The sequence below is a fragment of the Rhincodon typus genome, chromosome 31, assembly GCF_021869965.1.
Source record: "Rhincodon typus isolate 14 chromosome 31, sRhiTyp1.1, whole genome shotgun sequence".
In the NCBI taxonomy this organism is placed as follows: Eukaryota; Metazoa; Chordata; class Chondrichthyes; order Orectolobiformes; family Rhincodontidae; genus Rhincodon; species Rhincodon typus.
The window spans coordinates 4,648,253-4,668,721 of record NC_063362.1 but is presented as its reverse complement, the minus strand read 5'-3'; the positions used below and the strand labels follow the sequence as shown (position 1 = coordinate 4,668,721).

The window sequence follows — 20,469 nt, the reverse complement described above, 5'->3', positions numbered from 1 at the left end:
CTACACCTTGTTATCTCTTTTTAGCCTGAAGCTGCTGCTTCTGATTCTTATGTTTTTTGAGAGAGTTCGTTCGTGGTTTCATTTGTTTAACCTTAATGATCAATCGCTAACAACTACATGGCAACGATTTTGATGGTATCAGGTAACTCCTTCTACCTATCAAATATTCTCACAGTTTGAAATTCCTGTTGACTCCACTTTTTTGGAAGAAAAGTAGTGTTTTGAAATATACATTAAATGGAACTTCTGTGCAACACTTTGTGACTTGCCCTCTGACATGGAGAAAATATTTAATGAATTCATGTTGTTTGTGAGTCATGAATAACCATATTGTACTTGCTTTTTTAACTGTTGTACTTGTCTGAAATGCTAATGACAAACAGTTGATGTCTTATGATGGGGAGATATTATCAAAAGAACATTTCGGGGAAATTTTGTTGTAAGGAAGTTGATAAAAATCTCTCAACAAGTCATTTCATAAAGAGCAGAGCAATATCGTTCAATCAGCATTTTTAAAAAAACTTAACAGATCTGCACTAGCCGTTTGACAGTGTGTTACTGCAGCTACTTTCTCCCCTCCAACAAATAAAATGGCAGGAAAAATGCTAACTGGATCAAAGCCCTCTAAGTCCTTCTTGGTATGATTCACAAGATTCATCTTTCTTTTGAGTCTTTGGATATAGCTCAAGCTGCAGAGTGGCTTACCTTAAAATCTGACTTCTAAGATGGATGTAATGAGTCCTATGATTCTGTCAAGGAAAAAGAGGTGTCCCAGCTAATATCTTATCATAAACGAACATCACTAAAACCAGTCAACCTGTTTGGAAAGTAGAAATATAAGATGTCAGAGCAGATGTAGGCCATTCTGTTGCCTAGTTCCAGTCTAGAGGGACAGCAAGAGGAAACAACCTCCCAGTGTCTGCCTACCAAGTCCCTTTAAGCTCTTGCATGTTTCATCTTCCATTCTTCTATACCCCAGAAGGTGAACACTTCTTTCTTCCTTCACAAAATAACATCCAACCCAGGAATGAGTTGAATTAACAGTCTCTAAATTGTTTCTGATGCTTAATTCTTTCAAGTAAGGAGAGCAAAATTATACACAGTAGTCCAGATATGTTCTGACCATTGCTTTGTACAATTGCAGTAAAACTTTGTCACTTCTATAATTTTTTCCTCTTGTAATAAACGCTAACATTCAACTTGCCTTCCTAACTGCTTGCTGTGTACATGTTGTGATTCATGTACACATTGTTGTCCCATTCTGTGCTACCACTTTTAATTTTTGTTTGTATTCCTTTAACGTTTATATTACATTGTGCATTGTCTAAACTAATTTGGTTATCATCTCTCTCCCACTCTCAGCAAAACCCCATTTTATATATTTAACAGAATAAGTTAGGAATAGAATGAAAGTTATTAGTTCAATCCATGATCTGTTATTGGTCATGCTCCATTGTTCTTGTGTTGAATGTTGTTCAGGTTAGCTTTCTCAAGTGTGATGAAGGATTTGAGCCAAAGAAGGAACTTTTAAGTATTTTTATATTTGAGTCTTGTAAAACATTAGTGTTAGCATTAAAATGAAAGCTGTGTTTAGCTTCCAAATAAACAAATTTACAATAGGGCCAGGCTAGGCTGATCTATCAATTAATCAAAATAGACACAGCTTGTCATGGATGTTAATCACATATTTATAATCATAATAGCTGTGCAATGCTTCGGTGAGTTGTGAAAATTTGATTGTCATGCTTTTCTATGTGCAGGAAATTTCTTTGTGTCTTTGAATGTGATTGACAGTTGGTTATTCAAAGGCCTTTGGTCTTAAGTACATATTGGAAATATATCTCTGGTCTTGACTTCATTCTAACAGACAGCTGGGCTTCATAAAATGGCCAAGAATGTTGACTCACCATTATAGTAAACTTGGCACTGAAACATCTAAAAAAGACTGCTTCATCAAAAAGTGTTTCACATCTTGCACAGTTTGGTGTAAGAAAAATGTTTAAGGAGGATTATGTACTTTATTTAAGAAAGTACTGACACATATGGACTTGGAAGTTATAAAAGTAATTATAAATGCAGATAAGCAACAATGTTGTGGAGTTTAATTTTATATTTTTGGGAGCTTCAAAATTATGTGCAAGCATAGCTGCAGGTTCAATAAAAATCTTGAATTTATATTGCACATTATCACCTCTTTCAAATGTCTCAGTGCTTCGCAGTTAATTGTCTTTAAAATTATAATACTTTCACCAATTTTACCTAGATCAAAATCAGTGATACAACAAGTAATATGTTGGAGAGGTCGTATGGAGTTTTACTTTGCTATGCCACTGTAGGGGGAGGAAAATGAGAATCTTTTCTTAAAAGATTAATAGATTGGATTGATTTGTCTGCAATCTGTGAAAGAAAGACTTTATGGTCTCCACAATATTTGTTAATATGCATTATGTTCTTAACATTACTTCCATAATGCTAAAAGATAGCGAGAGGAACACGAACTGTTAATTTTATGCTCATGTTCACATGACATGGTCTGTTGTTAACGCAGCCTTTTGTGGCAGTGAGATTCACCACCCTCTGACCGAAGAAATTCCTCCTCATCTCAGTTCTAAAGGGTCACTCTGAGGCTGTGTTCTTGAGTCCTCATCTCTCCTACTAGTGGAAGCATCTTCTCAATGTCCACTGTATCCAGATCTCTCAGTATTTTGTTATTTTCAGTCAGATCCCCCTCACCCTTAGACCCAGAGTCCTCAACTACTCCTCATGACCAGCCTTTCATTCCCGGGATCATTCTTGTGAACCTGCCCTGGAACCCCTACCAAGGCCAGCACATCCTTCCTTAGATATGGGGCCGGAAACTGCTCACATTATTCCAAATGCAGTCTGATCAGAGTCTCGTACAAGACATCACTGCTCTTGTATTCTATTCCTCTCAAATTCAATGCCAACATTGTATTGCCTGCCTAGCTGCCAACTGAGCCTGCATGTTAACCTTAAGAGAATCCTGAACAAGGACTCTCAAGTCCCTTTGTGGTTCAGATTTCCTCTGAAGCCTTTGCCCATATGGAAAATAGTCTGCCTCTATTCTGTGAAGTACATAACTTCACACTTTCCCACATTTTATTCCATCTGCCGCTTCTTTGTCCACTCTCCTAGCCTGTCAAAGTCCTTCTGCAGCCTTCCGTTTCCTCAACACTACCTGTCCCTCCACCTATCTTTGTCTCATCTGCAAACCTAACGAAATGCCCTTGTCCAAGTCACTAATGTATAACGTGGGACTTTTATGATTTTGCAAACTCTTTGATCTTTCTGTTCTTGAAGAGCTTCTGTACTTTCCAAATGACTGCTTCTACTTCTTTTTCCTTTCTTTTGTTTAAGTATGGTTTTGAGTTGAATAGTGTTAGCTAGGAACATGCTATTTTTACTTAGTACAAGCAAATCCTTTGTGCACTCATGTGAATCATAGAATCCCTACAGTGTGGAAACAGGCCATTCGGCCCAACAAGTGCACAGTGCCTCTCCGAAGAGCATCCCACCCAGACCCATCCCCCTACCCCTACATTTCCCTTGTCTAACCCACCTAACCTAAACATCCCTCAGCACTATGGGCAATTTAGCATGGTCAATCCACCTAACCTGCACATCTTTGGACTGTGGGAGGAAACTGGAGCACCCAGAGGAAACCCACGCAGACACGGGGAGAATGTGCAAACTCTACACAGACAGTCACCTGAGGCTGGAATCGAACCTGGATCCCTGGCGCTGTGAGGTAGCAGTGCTAACCACTGAGCCACCGGTAGTATTATTGGAGCCAACGATCTATAAGTCAAATTCTGCTTTTTATTACAATAACTTGGCACCTTCAATTTAATAAAGTTTCCTAGGGTGCTTTTTAGAAGTATTATCAGACAAAATTTGACATTGTGCCATATTTGAAAATTATAACACCAGGTGGTGAAAAGCTTGGTCAAAACATTAAGTTTCAAGGTGCTTCATAAAGAAGCAGTGATAAAGACATAGGGAGAGGATTCCAAAGTTGAAGGCATAGCTGCCAGTGGTGAGATGAAAGAAATCAGGGGTATACAAGCCAAGAGGAATTGTAAGAAGAGGTTACAGTGATAGGCTACAGCAGTACCAAGGAGACACTATAATAAGAGAGTTTAAATTCAAGCATGCTGTACTGGAGCCTGTACAGTTCACTGAGTGCTGGACTTGGTATGAGTAGGACAGCTTTGGATGAATTGGAGTTTATGGAGGTTGAAAGTTGGAGAGCCAGCCTGCATTGTATTAGGATAGTTAAGTCGGGAGGTAAATGTAGCATGGATGAGGATTTCCGTAATATGGGCAGGGGCAGTATTACTGAGGTGAAAGCAGGCAGTTATGATAAGGTACATTATTGTGGAAAAATAACGGTAATGTCACCATAGTCCTACCAGACCATAGGGCTGTTCTGTCATAGGGAGAGATGACTCGTGGTGGTTTGACTTGTAAATGGGAACATTTTGTGATGGATCGAGTATTGGCTAGCTAACCGGGAACAGAGAATAGGCATAAATGAGCCATTTTCCAGTTGGCAAGATTTAACAAGTGGTGTGCAACGGTTTAGTTTTAGGTCCTTAACATCTTGCAATGTGCATAAATGACTTGGATGAAGGCACTGAAAGTGTAATCGCTAAATTTGCTGATTATACTAAGGTGAGTAGGAAAGTAATTTGTGAACAGGACAAAGAAGGCTACAAAGAGATACAGGTTAAATAAGTGGGCAAAATTCAGGTAAATGGAGTATAATGTGGGAAAATAGGAAATTGCCTTTTTAGTAGGAAGAATAAAAAGGAAGCATATTATCTAAATGCTGTATCTGCAGACTAATTGTTTTGCATTTCTGTTCAAGGGATCTGGCTGTCCTAGTGTGTGATTAGTCTGCAGGTACAGCATGCAGGAAAAGTAATAGAATGTTAATGCTTATTGTAAAGGGAATTGAATGCAGAAGTAAGGGTGTTTTCCTTCAGCTGTACAAGGTGGTGGTACAACTACACTTGGAGTAATGTGTACTGTGTTAGAGGCAGTTCAGAAATCATTTTACAGAATAATGCCTGGAATGAGAGGATTGTCATGTAAGGAAAGGTTGGACACCTAGGCTTGTATTCACTGGAATTTAGAAAAGTAAGAGTCAATTTGACGGAAATATAAAAGCTCTTGAGAGTTCTTGACAGGATCCTAAAAAAAAAATGTTTCCTCTCGTGGAGGTATCTGCACTTGAAGTCACTGTTCAAAAATAAAGGATTGCCCATTCAAGAGATTTTTTTTTATTGAGGTTTGGAGTCATTGGAATTTTCATCCTTTATGAAATTGGATGCTGGGATTTTAAATAATTTTAAGGCAGAGGTAGATGGATTCTTGACAAGCAAGGACATTCCCAATAAATGATATGAAGGGTAGGTGGGAATGTGGAGTAATTAAGTCAGCCATGATCATTTGATATGGTGGAACAGGCTTGAGGGACCAATTGACCTACTTATAATTTGTATGTTTATATGTCACTGAACAACAACATTTAGATATGATATAGGAAAGAGCCAAGAATAGACCTGTGGAGGATGCAGAGGTGATGGTGTGTGAATGAGAAGTGATGTAGTAGTATGATGTAAGTATCATTTTCATGTGTCTGATTTACTTCATACTTATTGGGAATCATTTTACACTAATAATGAGATGTGGTTTACCATGAGATGTGGTTTATTACCATTGAAGCACAAGATATACATGCTCAATTCTATGAAATCTGTGTTTCCCTCTAATTTCCTGAGTAACCTTACTTTAAATGACTTTCTCACACTGGTTTAAAATCCACTTTGGAAGTGCAAGATGGTAAAGAAGTTTATACCATCCTGATTACAGCTGGTCAAGCTGAGATTCAGGCTGCTGTTCTCACTTCCAGAATTCCTGCTTCTTGGGCTGATGTTGTGTCCAGAGTGTTAGGCCCCTCTGAATTGAGTGGCCCCTTTAAATACAGCTCTCCAGATCATCCCTAAGTACAGTGGTTTACTATCACTTACTACGTTGGCATGGTAACTGACATGCCGATTTCTTTCATGTAGTTGCAATAGCTTGAAGTCATTGAAATTTTCATCCTTTATGAAACTGGAAGCTGGGATTTTAAATAATTTTAAGGCAGAGGTAGATGAATTCTTGACAAGTAAGGACATTCCCAATAAATGATATCACAACACAATTCATGTAATTCATTTATGGAGTAGATGAATTTCTGTCCCAGGAAAAGGTGTTATGAAAGGCAGTGTTGGATATTGAATTTCCGGCCCTATGAGCTGAGCTGTCTCAAGCAGTTCAACTGAAGCTCCGATTTAATATTCCATTCAAAATCTTGTAGCATGGTCTCATCAACCCCTATTCAACACAGTTAATCAAGGTAAATGGCTTGCATATCTGTCCAGCCTGATCCAATTTGACAGTGAATTCAGAAAGCTTCCTGGCTTTCAATCTTGGTTCCCTTCCCGGCTTTCAATCTTGGTTCCCTTCCCAGCATGCTGTTCAGTTGGCCAATATTAGAATCATAGAATTCCTACAGGGCGGAAAGAGGCCATTTGGCCCATCAAGTCTGTACTGACCCTCTGAAGAGCATCCCACCCCTACCCTGTCCCAGCAGTCCCGCATTTACCATGGCTAATCCACCTAGTCTGCATATGTCTGGACACCATGGGCAATTTAGCATGGCCATTCCACCTAACCTGCATATCTTTGCACTGTGGGAGGAACCCGGAGCACCCAGTGGAAACCCATGTAGACATGGGGAGAATGTGCAAACTCCACACAGTTATCCAAGGCTGGAATTGAACCCAAGTAATTGGGTTGGCCATAACCATTTAGAATGGTAGAACCAGTTTGAGGGGCCTGTCTGTTAGTATGTCACTGACTGACAGCATTTGGATATGACAAAAGAAAGGGCTAAGGATAGGTCTCTGGAGGATGCAGAGGTGATGGTGTGTGAATGAGAAGCGTGGCAGTAATATGAGAGTGGTGTAGACAAATTTTCAGATTTTGCAATAACGCATTAAATAGTGCACATTGATAGATTTCACGCCTAGGATCATTAGGAGTTTTCATTAGCATTCACCTTTACAAATTGGTTTAAAGTCCTGTGTATGAGTCATTTACTGTTTTGGCTTTTGCTTCTGGTAGATGTAAAATTTTCATATAGAATCCCTACAGTGTGGAAACAGGCCAACAAGTCCACACCGATCCTCAGTGCATCCCACCCAGACCCATCCCCTATAACCCACCTAATCTACATATCCCTGAACACTACGGGCAATTTAGCATGGCTAATCCACCTAGCCCGCACGTCTTTGGACTGTGGGAGGAAATTGGAGCAGCCGGAGGAAACCCAAGCAGACAAGGGGAGAATGTACAAACTCCACACAGACAGTCGCCCGAGGGTGGGATCGAGCCCAGGTCCCTGGTGCTGTGAGGTAGCAGTGCTAACCACTGAGCCACCATGCCGCCCCAAATCCGATTCTGTACATTCTCAGTCTCATCGTTGGAGAAAACTTCTAATTTTGAGGGGCAGGCAGGTAGTGGGGCACCCTAACAGAAAGAAAACAACAATCAGCACTTTAGTATTAGCGTGCAGAGATTTGGCTCTGCACCCTTACCTCCCATCACCACCTATGCTTGCTGTGTTCCTGAACAAGAGGCAAGTAGGGAACCTGTTCCTAACTGCCATTTCAGTCACCTCAGCACTTTCCTTAATTTTCCCTAAGGGTTGGCTCAGTGGTTAGCACTGCCGCTTCACAACATCAGGAAATCGGGGTCAATTCCACCCTCGGATGACTGTCTGTGTGGAGTTTGCACGTTCTTCCCATGTCTGCATGGGTTTCCTCCGGTTTCCTCCCACAGTCCAAAAAATATGCAGGTTAGGTAAATTGGGCATGCTAAATTGCCCATAGTGTCTGGGGATGTGTAGTTTAGGTTGATTAGCCAAGGGAGTTGCAGTGATAGGGTAGGGGGGGTGTGCCTGGGTGGGATGCTCTTCAGAGAATTGTTGCGGACCTTTTGGGCCAAATGGCCTGCTTCTGCACTTTAGGGGATTCTATAACTTTGCTGATCTTGTGATCTAACCTACACATCTTATTTGGGAAAGGCTTGGGTTAGGCTGTAGTGTGGTCAAAAGAGGGGATATCCCCAGCCCACAGCATGGCTGAAATCATGAATTTATGATGAGAAGAAATTATGTAGTTACATCTAAAAAAATACATCAGAGCTCCAGTTTATTGTGTCACTTTGCATGAATTGTGTGATTACTCATGTCTTCCATGGGTTCATCTAGAAGTAATGAGAATAAAGTACTCTTGGCAATAGTATTTGTATCAAAGTTTGGAGTCCTGTTGAACAATCTTATCTTATCTATGCTATCACCAAGACTACTTTATTTCTACTTCTGTAACTTCATCTGTCTTCAGTCTTACCTCAGCTCATTTGTGGAAACTTTCATTCATGACTTGATGACCTCTAGACTTGACTGTTCCGGTATACTTCTGGTTGACCTCCACATTCAGCATTGTAAATTTGCGCTCATTGCAAAACTCTGCTATTCATATCTTATTCGTATCAGATCTTGTTCATCCATCTCCTTTGTGCTCACTGAGCTACATTAGTTCATGGTTAAGCAACACTTCAGTTTTAAATTTCACATTCAATTTCAAATTCTTCCATGGCTGTATCTCTCCCTATCTCATAGCAATGCTCAATATACACAGGGCAGCAGGGATGTTCGCTCCCAAATTCCCCAGAAAGAAAATTTCAAGGATGGGTGACACCAATTAGAGAAAAGTTACTCCATTGTAAACAGAATGGAAGGAAATGGTGAAGAGCTGCTCCTCCAATCACACGCTGGTTCTATCCTGTGCTTGCTGCTGTTATACTGATGAGCCTACCAGTTTGGAAGCTTAGGAGAATAATAACCTAGGATTGGAGAAGCAGTGAGAGCCAAGGTTTAGGGGGTGTGGGTGGTGGGCTGATGCGATGGATCGTGCACCAGGAGATGGGAGGCTGGAAGGGCATTTTCCTGGATTCAAAAGTTCTGCCTATTGGGCCCAGGGTAGGGGCATCATCTGGAGATGGACAGGAATTGTAAGGGGAGGGTTTGAAGAATATTAAAGAGGCTTCAGTGGTCTAGGGAAAGCAGCTGTAAGAAGTGAGGGGAGGAAGGATGTGATTGGGCTAAGAAGAAGAGAGAGAAGTGAGGTGCAAGGTGGGGAGGAGGAGGCTGCGAGACGTATGAGGGAGAGCGTTTCAACCTGTCAACAAAAGAATACTCAACTAACTAGTAGCTAAGAAAACTTAGTCACTGAAGTAACGAATTTCTTGCAAATGAGTATATAAGTTCCGAAGCTACTGCAGTTGGAAAATGTGGTGGATCCTACTGCGATGAGCACCGCCAATTGTCAAATTTAAGATGTGAGATTGAAATCCAAGCTACAGTGAGTAGGGCTGGTCAAGTATTCCAGGACTGTGCATGTATGCTGGAAATGCATTAGCTGTGACTTTGCCTGTCTGGGGAAGATATGTTTACGATGATGACTTTTTGTGCGTAGAAGTTGTGTCTGTTATTTTGAAATTTAGAACAAAACCTTATGCCTCTTATTGTGTACCAATTTAAATATTGTGTGTCTAGGAAATGATGCTTTTCATGGGCCTGTGACTTCATGTTCATTGGCGAGTGGATAATTATTGAGGATATTGAAAAAACCTCTAATTCTGCTTTTGAAAGTCAAAATACCCTATATACCAACACAAATAAGGAAAGTATTGTTTTTCTAATAAAGGAATTAATGGGAATGAAGCAGTCATCCTTGAAAACCAAAATGTAGCCCCTGACAATCAAAAAGCAGCTGTTTAGAAAATGTTGACAGGAGCCCTTGAAAAGGAAAAATTGTTTTGACGCCTGTTCTGTAGTATTTTTGAGTCCGACAACCCTCCATGATAAGTATTCTACTCAAATTCTAGCTCCTTGATCATTTTTGATTTTAATTGCTCTCCTACTATGGCCATCCCTTCAATTCCTACTATGGCCATCCCTTCAATTCCCTAAACCTTAAGGATTGGAAATATCTCCAACCTCTCCGCCATTTGACCTCTTCTTCACTTAAAACACTATTCAGAACCTACTTCTTTGGCCAGGCTTTTGACCATCTCTTTTAATGTTGTTTTCTGGCTCAACATCTAATTTTTTTTGTCATTGTTCCTCTGAAACCCCCTAGGATATTTTTCTTGTGTTAAAGGTGTTTGTAAATGTAAATTGCAACAACAATGTTGGTAAATAGGCATAGGTTGGGATTATTGTGTTTTCAAATACTGGTCTTAAAATAAAAAGTAAACCATTTTAGTGCATTGAGAAATGTGTGGAACAGTGATATGTGATGCTAACAAAGGTGCTAGGCTCCTAGAAATGTCTGTTTTTTTTTCTATTTACTCAGCCATTTTTTGTTTCACAGCTGTCATATTTCTTGCTTCCTACTTAGAGTTACTGTCCAGATCTGAAACCAGACAGTGTTACAAGCTCCAATGTTTGACCTGTTGTAACATTTTCATGGTGGTGATAATAACGAATAACTTGTTAAAAGTTTGGTACACTCTTTGACAAGTACTAGCTAATAGACTTTTGTTTTGTTTCTGTAGGAATCCAGTTTTTAGATGAGCATTATACTGAATTGGGGTCAAGACTTTGCAACATGCATGCAACAAAAAATGTCTTGTGTGTGTGAAATGTGCATTAATATTCTGACATTTAGGTTCTGTGTGAAGTGTGTGTAACTAAAATTAACAAAACCTAAGATTCCCACTACGAGTTGCTTTGTGTTCATGAGCTCACTCCCAAATCAAGTACAACACAAACTGGGAAACGACACTGCTTGTTTAGCAATATCCTGCTTCCTGCTGCAAATAAATGTGCAGTTTTAGAAAAGGTTCTGTCATGCAGTTGCTTGCAAATAGTAATGAATTTTCTGTTTTGCATCTGTTACAAAGGTTGCTATATTTCTAAAGGATGTGGCATTATATAATGGTGGTGTGAGAACATCTTGAAATTGTGCATCCTGAAAAATCTTATCTGGATCTTCGAGTGCATTATTTCTCAGTTCGTGTGTTAGAAAGGAAAGCACCAACCACGCTGTTCTAGTTTTACGCTAGCAATAGATGACTCTTTCTCCTTATAGACTTTTACCGGTGCCACTATGTAACCAATGGTGTGATATATGTGGGACATTGACCTGGAATGGCTTAACTGTAATTCTTCTTCCCATCTTGCCCTTTCTGAGATTGAAGATCAGTATATGTAAATTAAAAGATTATGTAACCATTCAGTGCAATGTGTGTTTTCCAATCCATGGTCAGTATTTCTGTAATTCTGTAATATAGTACATGGATGTACTACAGATTGTTTCACTTGTTTTGATTGTAATTAGTTTTATTCATATCTTCTTTTCAGCTTTTATTTTCATTAATTCTGGTTTGTGTTGTAACATTCTTCAAAGTATCAATACTACTGAGTGAATGAATGACAAGCTTGAGTATTGCTAATAAAAAGAAGTATTTTGTTGGAACTTTTTTGTCTTGCGCTTACCAGGAAAATTTTCAAGGATACCAATTCAACAGGAAAACCAACATTTATAGTGCGTAAGCGAAGAATGCTGATTGGTTGGCAAGCCGACTTTGATGGAGGCATTGCCCTGGAGAATGCGTCCATTAAGATTGACAGTTAACTGCTAGGCTTTGTTTTAATTTTAAACCAGACCAGTTGACTATGATTAGTCAGGGCATTGCCCTTAGAATGTACCAGCAAATGACTGTCACCAATTTTGTTGAATTGAGACAGGCACAGTGCGAGTAAATGTTATTTCTGTCTGTAACAAGAGTCTGTAACATTCTATCAATGGCAAACACCAGTTGTGTTGTTACTGTACAGTACTATTTATCTATAAAGCAGCTAGCTTCACCTGTGGCTCAAACCTTTGACATACCTAAGAGTAATCTGAGGGAGACTGGGAATTCAGGACCAAGAGTGACTGACGTGGGGCCTTTGAGTTTGCATGTGATCTGATCAGGGTAATCATTATCCAACAGGATGACTTTAATGTGCACTGTTTTGGTGTTGGGTTTGCAGGGTGAATAAATGGTTTATGCTGTATTTATGAGGGTTGCCAATAACAACAATCTTACAGTTTATGCAGATGTAGGTATCCCAACATGTATACTGACCAGTGAAAGAAGTTTGCAATGGACAGTTGTGGAAAACCCTCGGTTCTCAATGTATAGTGTGCAAAGTCACGAAAAGCCGGAAGGCAGTCATTGTTGGTCCTGAATGTCCAGTCTCCCTCAGATTACTGTAAGGTATGTCAAAAGTTTGAGCCACAGGTGAAGCTAGCTGTTTTGTAGATAGCTAGTATTATACAGGAGCATCTCAAGTGACGTTTCCTATTAAGAGGATGCTGCCATCAAGTCAAAAGATGTTCTGTCTTTAAACAAATGAGTAATGTGGTATAGGAATTTCAATGCTAGTGTGATGCCAGGTATGTAGGCCCTACATCCCAAAGACTGGCCAACTGTATAAGACAGCACATCCTTTCAGATGTTTGCAGCAAGCAACATATTGACCATACCCAACCAGCCTGCGCTTGCAAAACACACAACACTGTGTCCAATATTAGATGTGATTCTGTAAATGGACAACACTTGCTGGATAACCTTGAATGCACAAGAAATTATGCAACCAATTTAGGATTATCATATAAGCTCACAGTGTGACATGTGGGTTTAACTCGTTCCATTGTCAATGCACATTCCCTCAAAACTGCATTGAGGTGTCAGATTTTGTCCTGTGATGTTGTGAACTTCTAAAGAAAAATAAGTTAGAAATATACCCAAGTCAATGATTTTGTTCTATTGTTTAGATTAATTGCTTTAGTTTTCTGTGTTTAATACAAATACTTAGCAAATCTATTTAATAACTGGTGCTGTACCTAGACATTTGTGTTTAATGTTTGTCTTTGAGGCTCTTCAGAGCTTTGTTGTCAGAGGAGTTCTCCCTCAGATGAAATGGTGAATTGCTGTTTCAGGTAATTGTGACTGATTCAAAGATCTGTACAAAAAGAAGAGGACTTTTGTTGGTATCCTGTCCAATATTTATCTTTTCACCACCAAAATAAAGATTATCTTATCATTTCTGTCACTGTGGCTTATTGGACTCTGTGTGCACAAGTAAAACTGAAAGAACTGTGGATGCCGTAAATCAGAAACAAAAACAGAAGTTGCTGGAAAAGCTCAGCACGTCTGGCAGCATCTGTGTGGAGAAATCTGAGGAAGGGTCAATCGACCTGAAACGTTAACTCTTATTTCTCTCCAAAGATGCTGCCAGACCTGCTGAGTTTTTTCCAGCAATATCTGTTTTTGTCTCTGTGTGCACATTTGCAGTTGTGTTTCCTTGTGTATTTGTTCTTTGTATTTCTTCATGGAAGAAGGTTTTAGGAAGGTTGTAAGCCTACTGATCACTGGTAGGACATATCCATGTCCAGCAGATATTCCCAAACCACTACAAGTGACGATGTAGTTACTGCTGGGGACAGTTGTATGTATCCTTTTGCTGTTCCTCACTCCAGTGAGTGTGCTCCAAAGGTACTTAATTGGCTGTGAAGCACTTTGAGATGTGAAAACAGACAAATATTTCCAAGTTCTTCTGGAGTTACAGGGACAGTGAAATCTGCTGATAGTCTTTTGAGCCTGATATTAGCAGACTGAAATTGGCTTGGATTGTATTCATAAACATTATTATACCATTTGCAGCTGAAAGCTATGTCTTGGGTCTCATTTAGACATTGCAGGTCAAGTTTAACCTACTTCGCCCAGTGAAATTTGTATGTTGGGAGGTTATGAATAGCTTGGATCCACTTACTGCCCTGACTTCACTCTGTTCTTCCCTGGCGAGGTATCATCTTCACCAACTCGGAAATTGGCGAGACTGTCATTGCAGGCAAGAGATATTTGGGAATATTTTACTGTTAATCTTTAGCTTCTTCATATAAGCAGTTTCAGTCTTTTGATCCATGACTGATGAGTGTTTGTGTTGAGTTTTGATCTGTAGTCGTTCATGATCTATAAACGTTTTAGGTATTAGTTATTTTAAATACCTTTTCCATTTTCCTTTCCAGAGAATTTTGCGGCGGACCTTGAGCTTTTTGCAAAGTAAGTTATACTTCTCCAGTGTAGAAGGCAATATAAGGATCTCTTGATATGGTTAAATCCCTGATGAGATAGGCGTAAGCACCGTTAGAATGGAGATAAACTGATGAGCCGAAGAAAAACATTTGTTCAGCAAGATAAGTTGTAAGAGTTTGAAGTAAGATTCAGATGTGTTTTAGACCTCTTGACTGAAATTGAATTGACTTAACTTCACAGGTTTCCATATGTAACACTTCAGCTTATTCCATGTGAATGTGTAGGTGTAGCTTTGCGATCAATCATTTGAGACTGAGATTTTTGAGATTTCTTGACTATTTTTGTGCATATTGGCAAAAGTAGAAGCTGTATGGAATATTTTTCTTTTCTGATTTTGGGTGACCTTTGTTAAATGATTGAAGTCAGTGTTTCTGATTTGGAAAATTTCCCATTTTCAGCATCAAGCACAATCCAGCTGGAATATGTGTGAAGAACTATACAAAAGTATAGAGAAGGTTCTTTATAGTGTGCTGCATCTTATTTGCTGTTTCATGTCAGTTCATTGATCAGCAATCCTTGTGACTTCTCCGAAGAAGCTGCAATATGATGTAATCATCTCTAAACTGTTGGGTAGTTTTAGGGAAAGTGGATAGGGCACATCAATAATCATTTAAAGCAAAAGTAAATTTTATTTTTATGTTTTTAAGATATCACCAGCAGATATGGCTCACTCATGGGATTTATCTATTCCTGACACCTTTTGCCAAAAAATTGAGTTTGATTTTGCCTTATTTTAAATTCCAAAAAAACATGCACGAGAGATTGAGAAAACAGAATTAAATGTCTCTTTTCTCTTTCCTTGTGAGTTCAATTAAATTGCCTGAGATGTGTTGGAGAGCATCCATTTCCAATGAATATCCAAGGAACTCACTTAACTTTGTACCAAAACAGAAGTTGCTGGAAATGCTCAGCAGGTCTGGCAGCATCTGTGAAGAGAAATCAGAGTTAACGTTTCTGGTCTGGTGACCCTTCCTCATAACTCAGAGTTCTGAGGAAGGGTGACCAGAGCCAAAACGTTAACTCTGATTTCTCTCTACAGATGCTGCCAGACCTGCTGAGCTTTTCTGCAACTTCTGTTTTTGCATCTGATTTTCAGCATCCACAGTTCTTTTGGTTTTCACTTAACTTTGTTTTTGATAAAACTGATTAATAGCTTGTTAACCTTGATCTTGTAAAGCATTATGAGAATTTCATTTGGGCCTTATTACCATTTGGATCTTGACTATTAGTAGTACAGAAGTGACCACTTGGTCATCTTTGTATGTAACCAGGTCCATTTGAATTACTGAAACAATGCAGAATCCCAGGGTTTCATCTCTTCAGAATGAGAGAACGGGCAGTGCAGCACTAAGCACAGCACTGAAACCTAGAAGATGTGCTCGAGGCAAGGTGTATATGATGGCCTACACCATATTGTTCTTTGGCATGTGCATGTTACTCTGGTTGTTGTCCATCCCTAATTGCCCATGAACTGAGTGGTATGCTGGTCCATTTTTAGAAGGCAATCAACCATGTTGCAGTGGTTGCATGTAAGCCAGACTAGATAATGATATCCGTTTTCCTTCCCTAAATAAAATAATATAATTAACAATAGTTTCATTGTCACAATTATTGAGACTAGCTTTGTATTTCAGATTTATTAATGAAATTTAAAATTCCAACAGCTACCGTGGTGGGATTTGAACCCGTGTCCCAGGAGCATTAGGCTGACCTGTGTATTATTATATCAGTGATAATTCCATCCTCAAATGCTGAAACTGTCTTTTAAATTAAATATTAAGAAATGCAATTTCTCCTGAAGAGTCAGTGCATTTCCCAAAGTAATTTCAATATTAGTAATGCAAACTTTAATTTCTTTCAACAGACATGGAAAGCGCACCACTGTCAACACAGATGATGTGAAACTTCTGGCAAGGAGGAGCAAAGCCCTGGTGAAATTGCACTTTCTTTTATATTTGTCATGATATTGTGTTCCAATTTTGCCCTCACAATTTAAAATACTCTAAAGCTTAATAGTGCATAAACAATGCCAAAAAGAGGCATGAAGTTGAAACATTTCATCTTGCATTCATCAGGACCATGATGCAAGAAATCAGACTTTGCAAGAAACACCGATTTATACAGCACGAGGAGAAGGTGCTGATTGTTGGACCATGTTGGTCAAATTTTTTAAGGCACCTTTCCATCTGGAATAATCTGAGATACACTGAGCACCTTTTTTGTTAGGCCCTGAAGTGGTAGCTTTGAGTTTACACAATATATTGTGAGTGATGATTTGATCAATGTAGCCAATATCATGCAGGATAGTTTTGATAGACTGCTTTTGGTTACTTTGCTAAATTGTTATAAATTGTTGTTTTCTTTCTAAAGATTTTTGTGTCCCAGTCCTGATGAGTACAAGACAAAAAGCTTCAACTTCATATCTTCTTTTAGCAATGTTTAAATTCTTAACACTGTTCTTAATAGAATGCTCATTGAGGAAAGAGCATTCAGACTATTAACATGTAGTAAAATAGCATGTGCAAATTATGCTGTTATGGATTTATTCAGTTTTTAAAATATTTCTTGAAAAAAATTGCCAAGAGGAAAATACATGATACAATCAATGATGGGTTTCCAGTCACTCGGAGATAGCAAGAACTGCAGATGCTGGAGCCAGAGTCAGTACAGTGTGGAGCTGGAGGAACACAGCAGGTCAGGCAGCATCAGAGGGGCAGGAAAGTCAACCTGATGAAGGGTCCCGACCTGAAATGTTGACTTTCTTGCTCCTCTGATGCTACCTGACCTGCTGTGTACCTCCAGCTCCCCACTGTATTGATACAATAAATGTTGACTCCAGACTCCCTGAAGAGTCATAGCATCAGGTCAAAGAAACCTCCTACTGATTGCCACATACTGCTCCTTCACCAGCTGACGAATCTGTGCACCTCCATGTTGAACAACACTTGGATGAAGCACTGAGTAGTGAGAGTGCTTAATGTACTGTGGGTGAGAACTTCAGCTGCACCGCAACTGCCTGAGCTGGTTGAGCTTGAAAGGATATAGCTGCTAGCCTTGATCTGCAGCAGGCAGTGAGGGAACCAATAAGAATGAAAAACGTACTTGAACTCATCCTCGCCCATCTGCCTGCTGCAAATGCATCTGTAAGAGTGACCACTGCACAGTCCGTGTGGAGACTGAGTTCCATCTTCACATACCTTGTATTATGTGGCATGTTCCATCTTCACATCCCTCATATTATTCACCATGATGAAGGGAGCAGACTTCGAACCTATCCAGCAGCTGAAGACTAGGCATCTGTGAGGTCATCACCAGTCTGATATTATCCTGATCAGACATTGACCTGCAGCAGTGAAAGAAGAAACATTGATTCTTTATTCCTCGACACCTGGGGACTGAAACCTTATGCAGCATCCCCAAACGATGACTGAAAATGGCTTAACTCAGCACAGGGATCAAACAGCTGTTTTTTAAAATAAATTTTCTAATCAGTCTTTCAGTTTGGGACACTTACCACAGCACTACCAGAGCCCAAACAGTTGGGATTTTCTGTTCTGTGTCATTATTAATAACACCCTCTGGTATACAAAACCCACTGTCGCTGATGAACTTCCAAATCTATTCTTAATCACACACTCGTGCACTTCTTTCAGTCACTTTAATTTGAAGTTATTTAGCTAGAAGTCTGTTATGCATGTCCATTGTTTGGGGATTAGGTGGGCAATTTTTTTGTATCAGTTGATGATTTCCAGTTGTGTACCTGTGTTTCCTAGATCAGAAGTAAAAGCTTTTAGTCAAGACTGCTGATTTGCTTTAAGATCATTGGTGCCTTTCAGAACTTTAAGCATGTACAACTAATCATATTTTAATGTTTCCAGTGCTCACAGGATCAGTTCCGAGTCTGTTCTTCCATGCCTCAACAGTCATGTCATTTTGCTTGGTTACTTCTACAGATTGACCACAATACGAGCCCAAATCCTTTCCTTGTTTCCTTGTCAAAACCAAGTGACAGAGTGCACAAACACAATGACCAGATCCTTAATTTATTTTGTCCCTTCCCTCAGCAACAGCACCACCATATATTACAAAATGACAATTTATTAATGCTGGCTTACTCGGAATAATTTGAAGTGTTGATGTAGCAGTTGTACATTAATGTCTCTATTAGGGTTTGCTTAATTGAAATGTCTTTAAAGAATTTTATTATACTAATGAAGTATATCTACATGTCCAACTCTCCATCCCTTCAACCAAGCCATTGGTATAAATGGTGGAAAGTTGAGGCATCAGTGCAGCACAAATCCCTGCAGAACAGCACTTGTCACTCCTTCTTAATCAGCGTATGTTAGCTTTTATTCCCAGTCTTTGAGTCTCGTTACCATACAATGGGAAACTGCTTCCCATTGCAGAGTTAGTGGTATGATTATTTATTTAGTTGGTAAGGCTACCAGCTTCATGAGTAAAATGATAGTGAGGACCAAGTTTTCTCTCTCCTGGATACTCATGACATCAAACCTTTGGTTGGAGAATAGACCAGCTAGAAACTGACTAGAAACCTTAAAATTGATGGTGATGCACACAAAATAGCAATCCAGATACAAGAGATGGTTCGTTGTGCTCCCAGCAGACTTGATAGCAACATATTGTGCTTTGATCCTACATAAAGCACATTAGTCAATGTTTAAAAGTTTGATTTATTGCTTTTCCAGCTGAACTTCATTACAGAGAAATGTAATGAACTAGCTTCCAGTAATGCAGAGCAGAAAGAGAAGAGAGCAGTCCCAACAGGAAAAGGAAAGAAGAAATCCGATCGCCACCTTGAACCCGTGGTAACTGAAAGTGAAGATGTTACCATTGATTAATCTACAGAAAAGGCATTTAAAATTGAAAGTTTATCTTGGACCTGGTACAGAAAGTGAGATCTCTGCAGCTCACTCAACACATTTTCTCATGCCTGTCTTTGAAGATTGGAAGATTTGAAGATACAAATGAGCACCAAATTTGGATTACGTAGAGTTTGAAATTGTTATGGAAACTAAAAAAAATAAGATGAGGTTCAGGTAAATAGACACCAGTCTTTCTTGGCCTGGTGACTGATTTTGTAAATGATGACTGGTACCTTTGGAGTATAATTTATAGTGTATCATTCATCATGAATAAAGTTGTCTCAGAACTTTTGGATGCATTGAAATTAGTTTCTGCATTCTTAATTGGAATGTTTAATTTGTCTGTGCAAAGTAATACTGTTTATTACTTCAAGGTTTTATCAGTGCTCAAATTTTTCATTAAAATGGATGTATAATAAATTTATATTGTTTCATCGTAATTCTGTAAAATACTAGGCTGAATATTCCTTTGGAAGCAGGAAGGAGCAAAGCACTTTCTTTGAGGTAAATAAAAACAAGAAAATGGGTATTCCTCATGACCCATCCAATGGCAGGACCTGATTAACACAGGGAGTTGGCTGTCAGGTAGACCGCCTTCAGCTCCATGTTCAGTTTGGGAGAACAATATAAAAGAGGAGGAAGGAGGCATTGAAATACTGGGCAAGCTAGAAGGGCTGGTAGAGAGACTGGATGTTTCAAGAATGAGATCTGAAGAATTGAGGGGATATAGCGAGCCTATTAGATGTAATTGGAAGCTTTGGGGTATGGGCTAAGCAGGTAGTGGGATCCAGCAGCAGGGAAGTGGAAAGATGCCTACTTTGTGAATCCAACGGCTCTCGTCTTCTTTTCTGCAGCAGTTTCACGAGAGGTGGAATGTCAGAGATTATAGCTAAGCCAAAATCAAAACAGCAGTCACCTTGTTCTGTATAGCTCAATACATAAATCCTGATTGGTTAAATTATTCCTCCTTATCCGCCCTAACCATAGCTAAATATGGCTTGAGAGCAGTTTTGTTTTCAAACAGACATCCACAGGAGGTATAAGAAATTATATAAAGTTCATTGTTTCCTTCATCATAGATGATGCCTCGCCTAAGTCCATAAGAAAAAGGAGCAGAATTAGGCTATTTGGTCCATCATTCATGCTCCACCATTTGATCGTGGCTAATATGTTTCCCAACCCTGTTCTCCTGCCATCTCCCAGTAACCCTTGGGCCCCTTACTAACCAAGCACTCATCTCTGTTTTAGCTACACTCAATCACTTGGCCTTCACAGTCCTCTGTGGCAGTGAGTTCCA

General features: G+C 39.4%; 1 protein-coding gene across 1 annotated transcript; it reads left to right on the top strand.

The window, feature by feature from the left end:
* Window positions 1-117: 117 nt before the first annotated feature.
* cenps (centromere protein S) lies at window positions 118-19,480 on the top strand. Its single transcript, XM_048615200.1, has 4 exons — window positions 118-142; window positions 14,220-14,253; window positions 16,151-16,217; window positions 18,996-19,480. The coding sequence occupies exons 1-4, from the start codon at window positions 118-120 to the stop codon at window positions 19,146-19,148; spliced, it is 279 nt and encodes a 92-aa protein (XP_048471157.1). The 3' UTR covers window positions 19,149-19,480.
* Window positions 19,481-20,469: the final 989 nt, after the last annotated feature.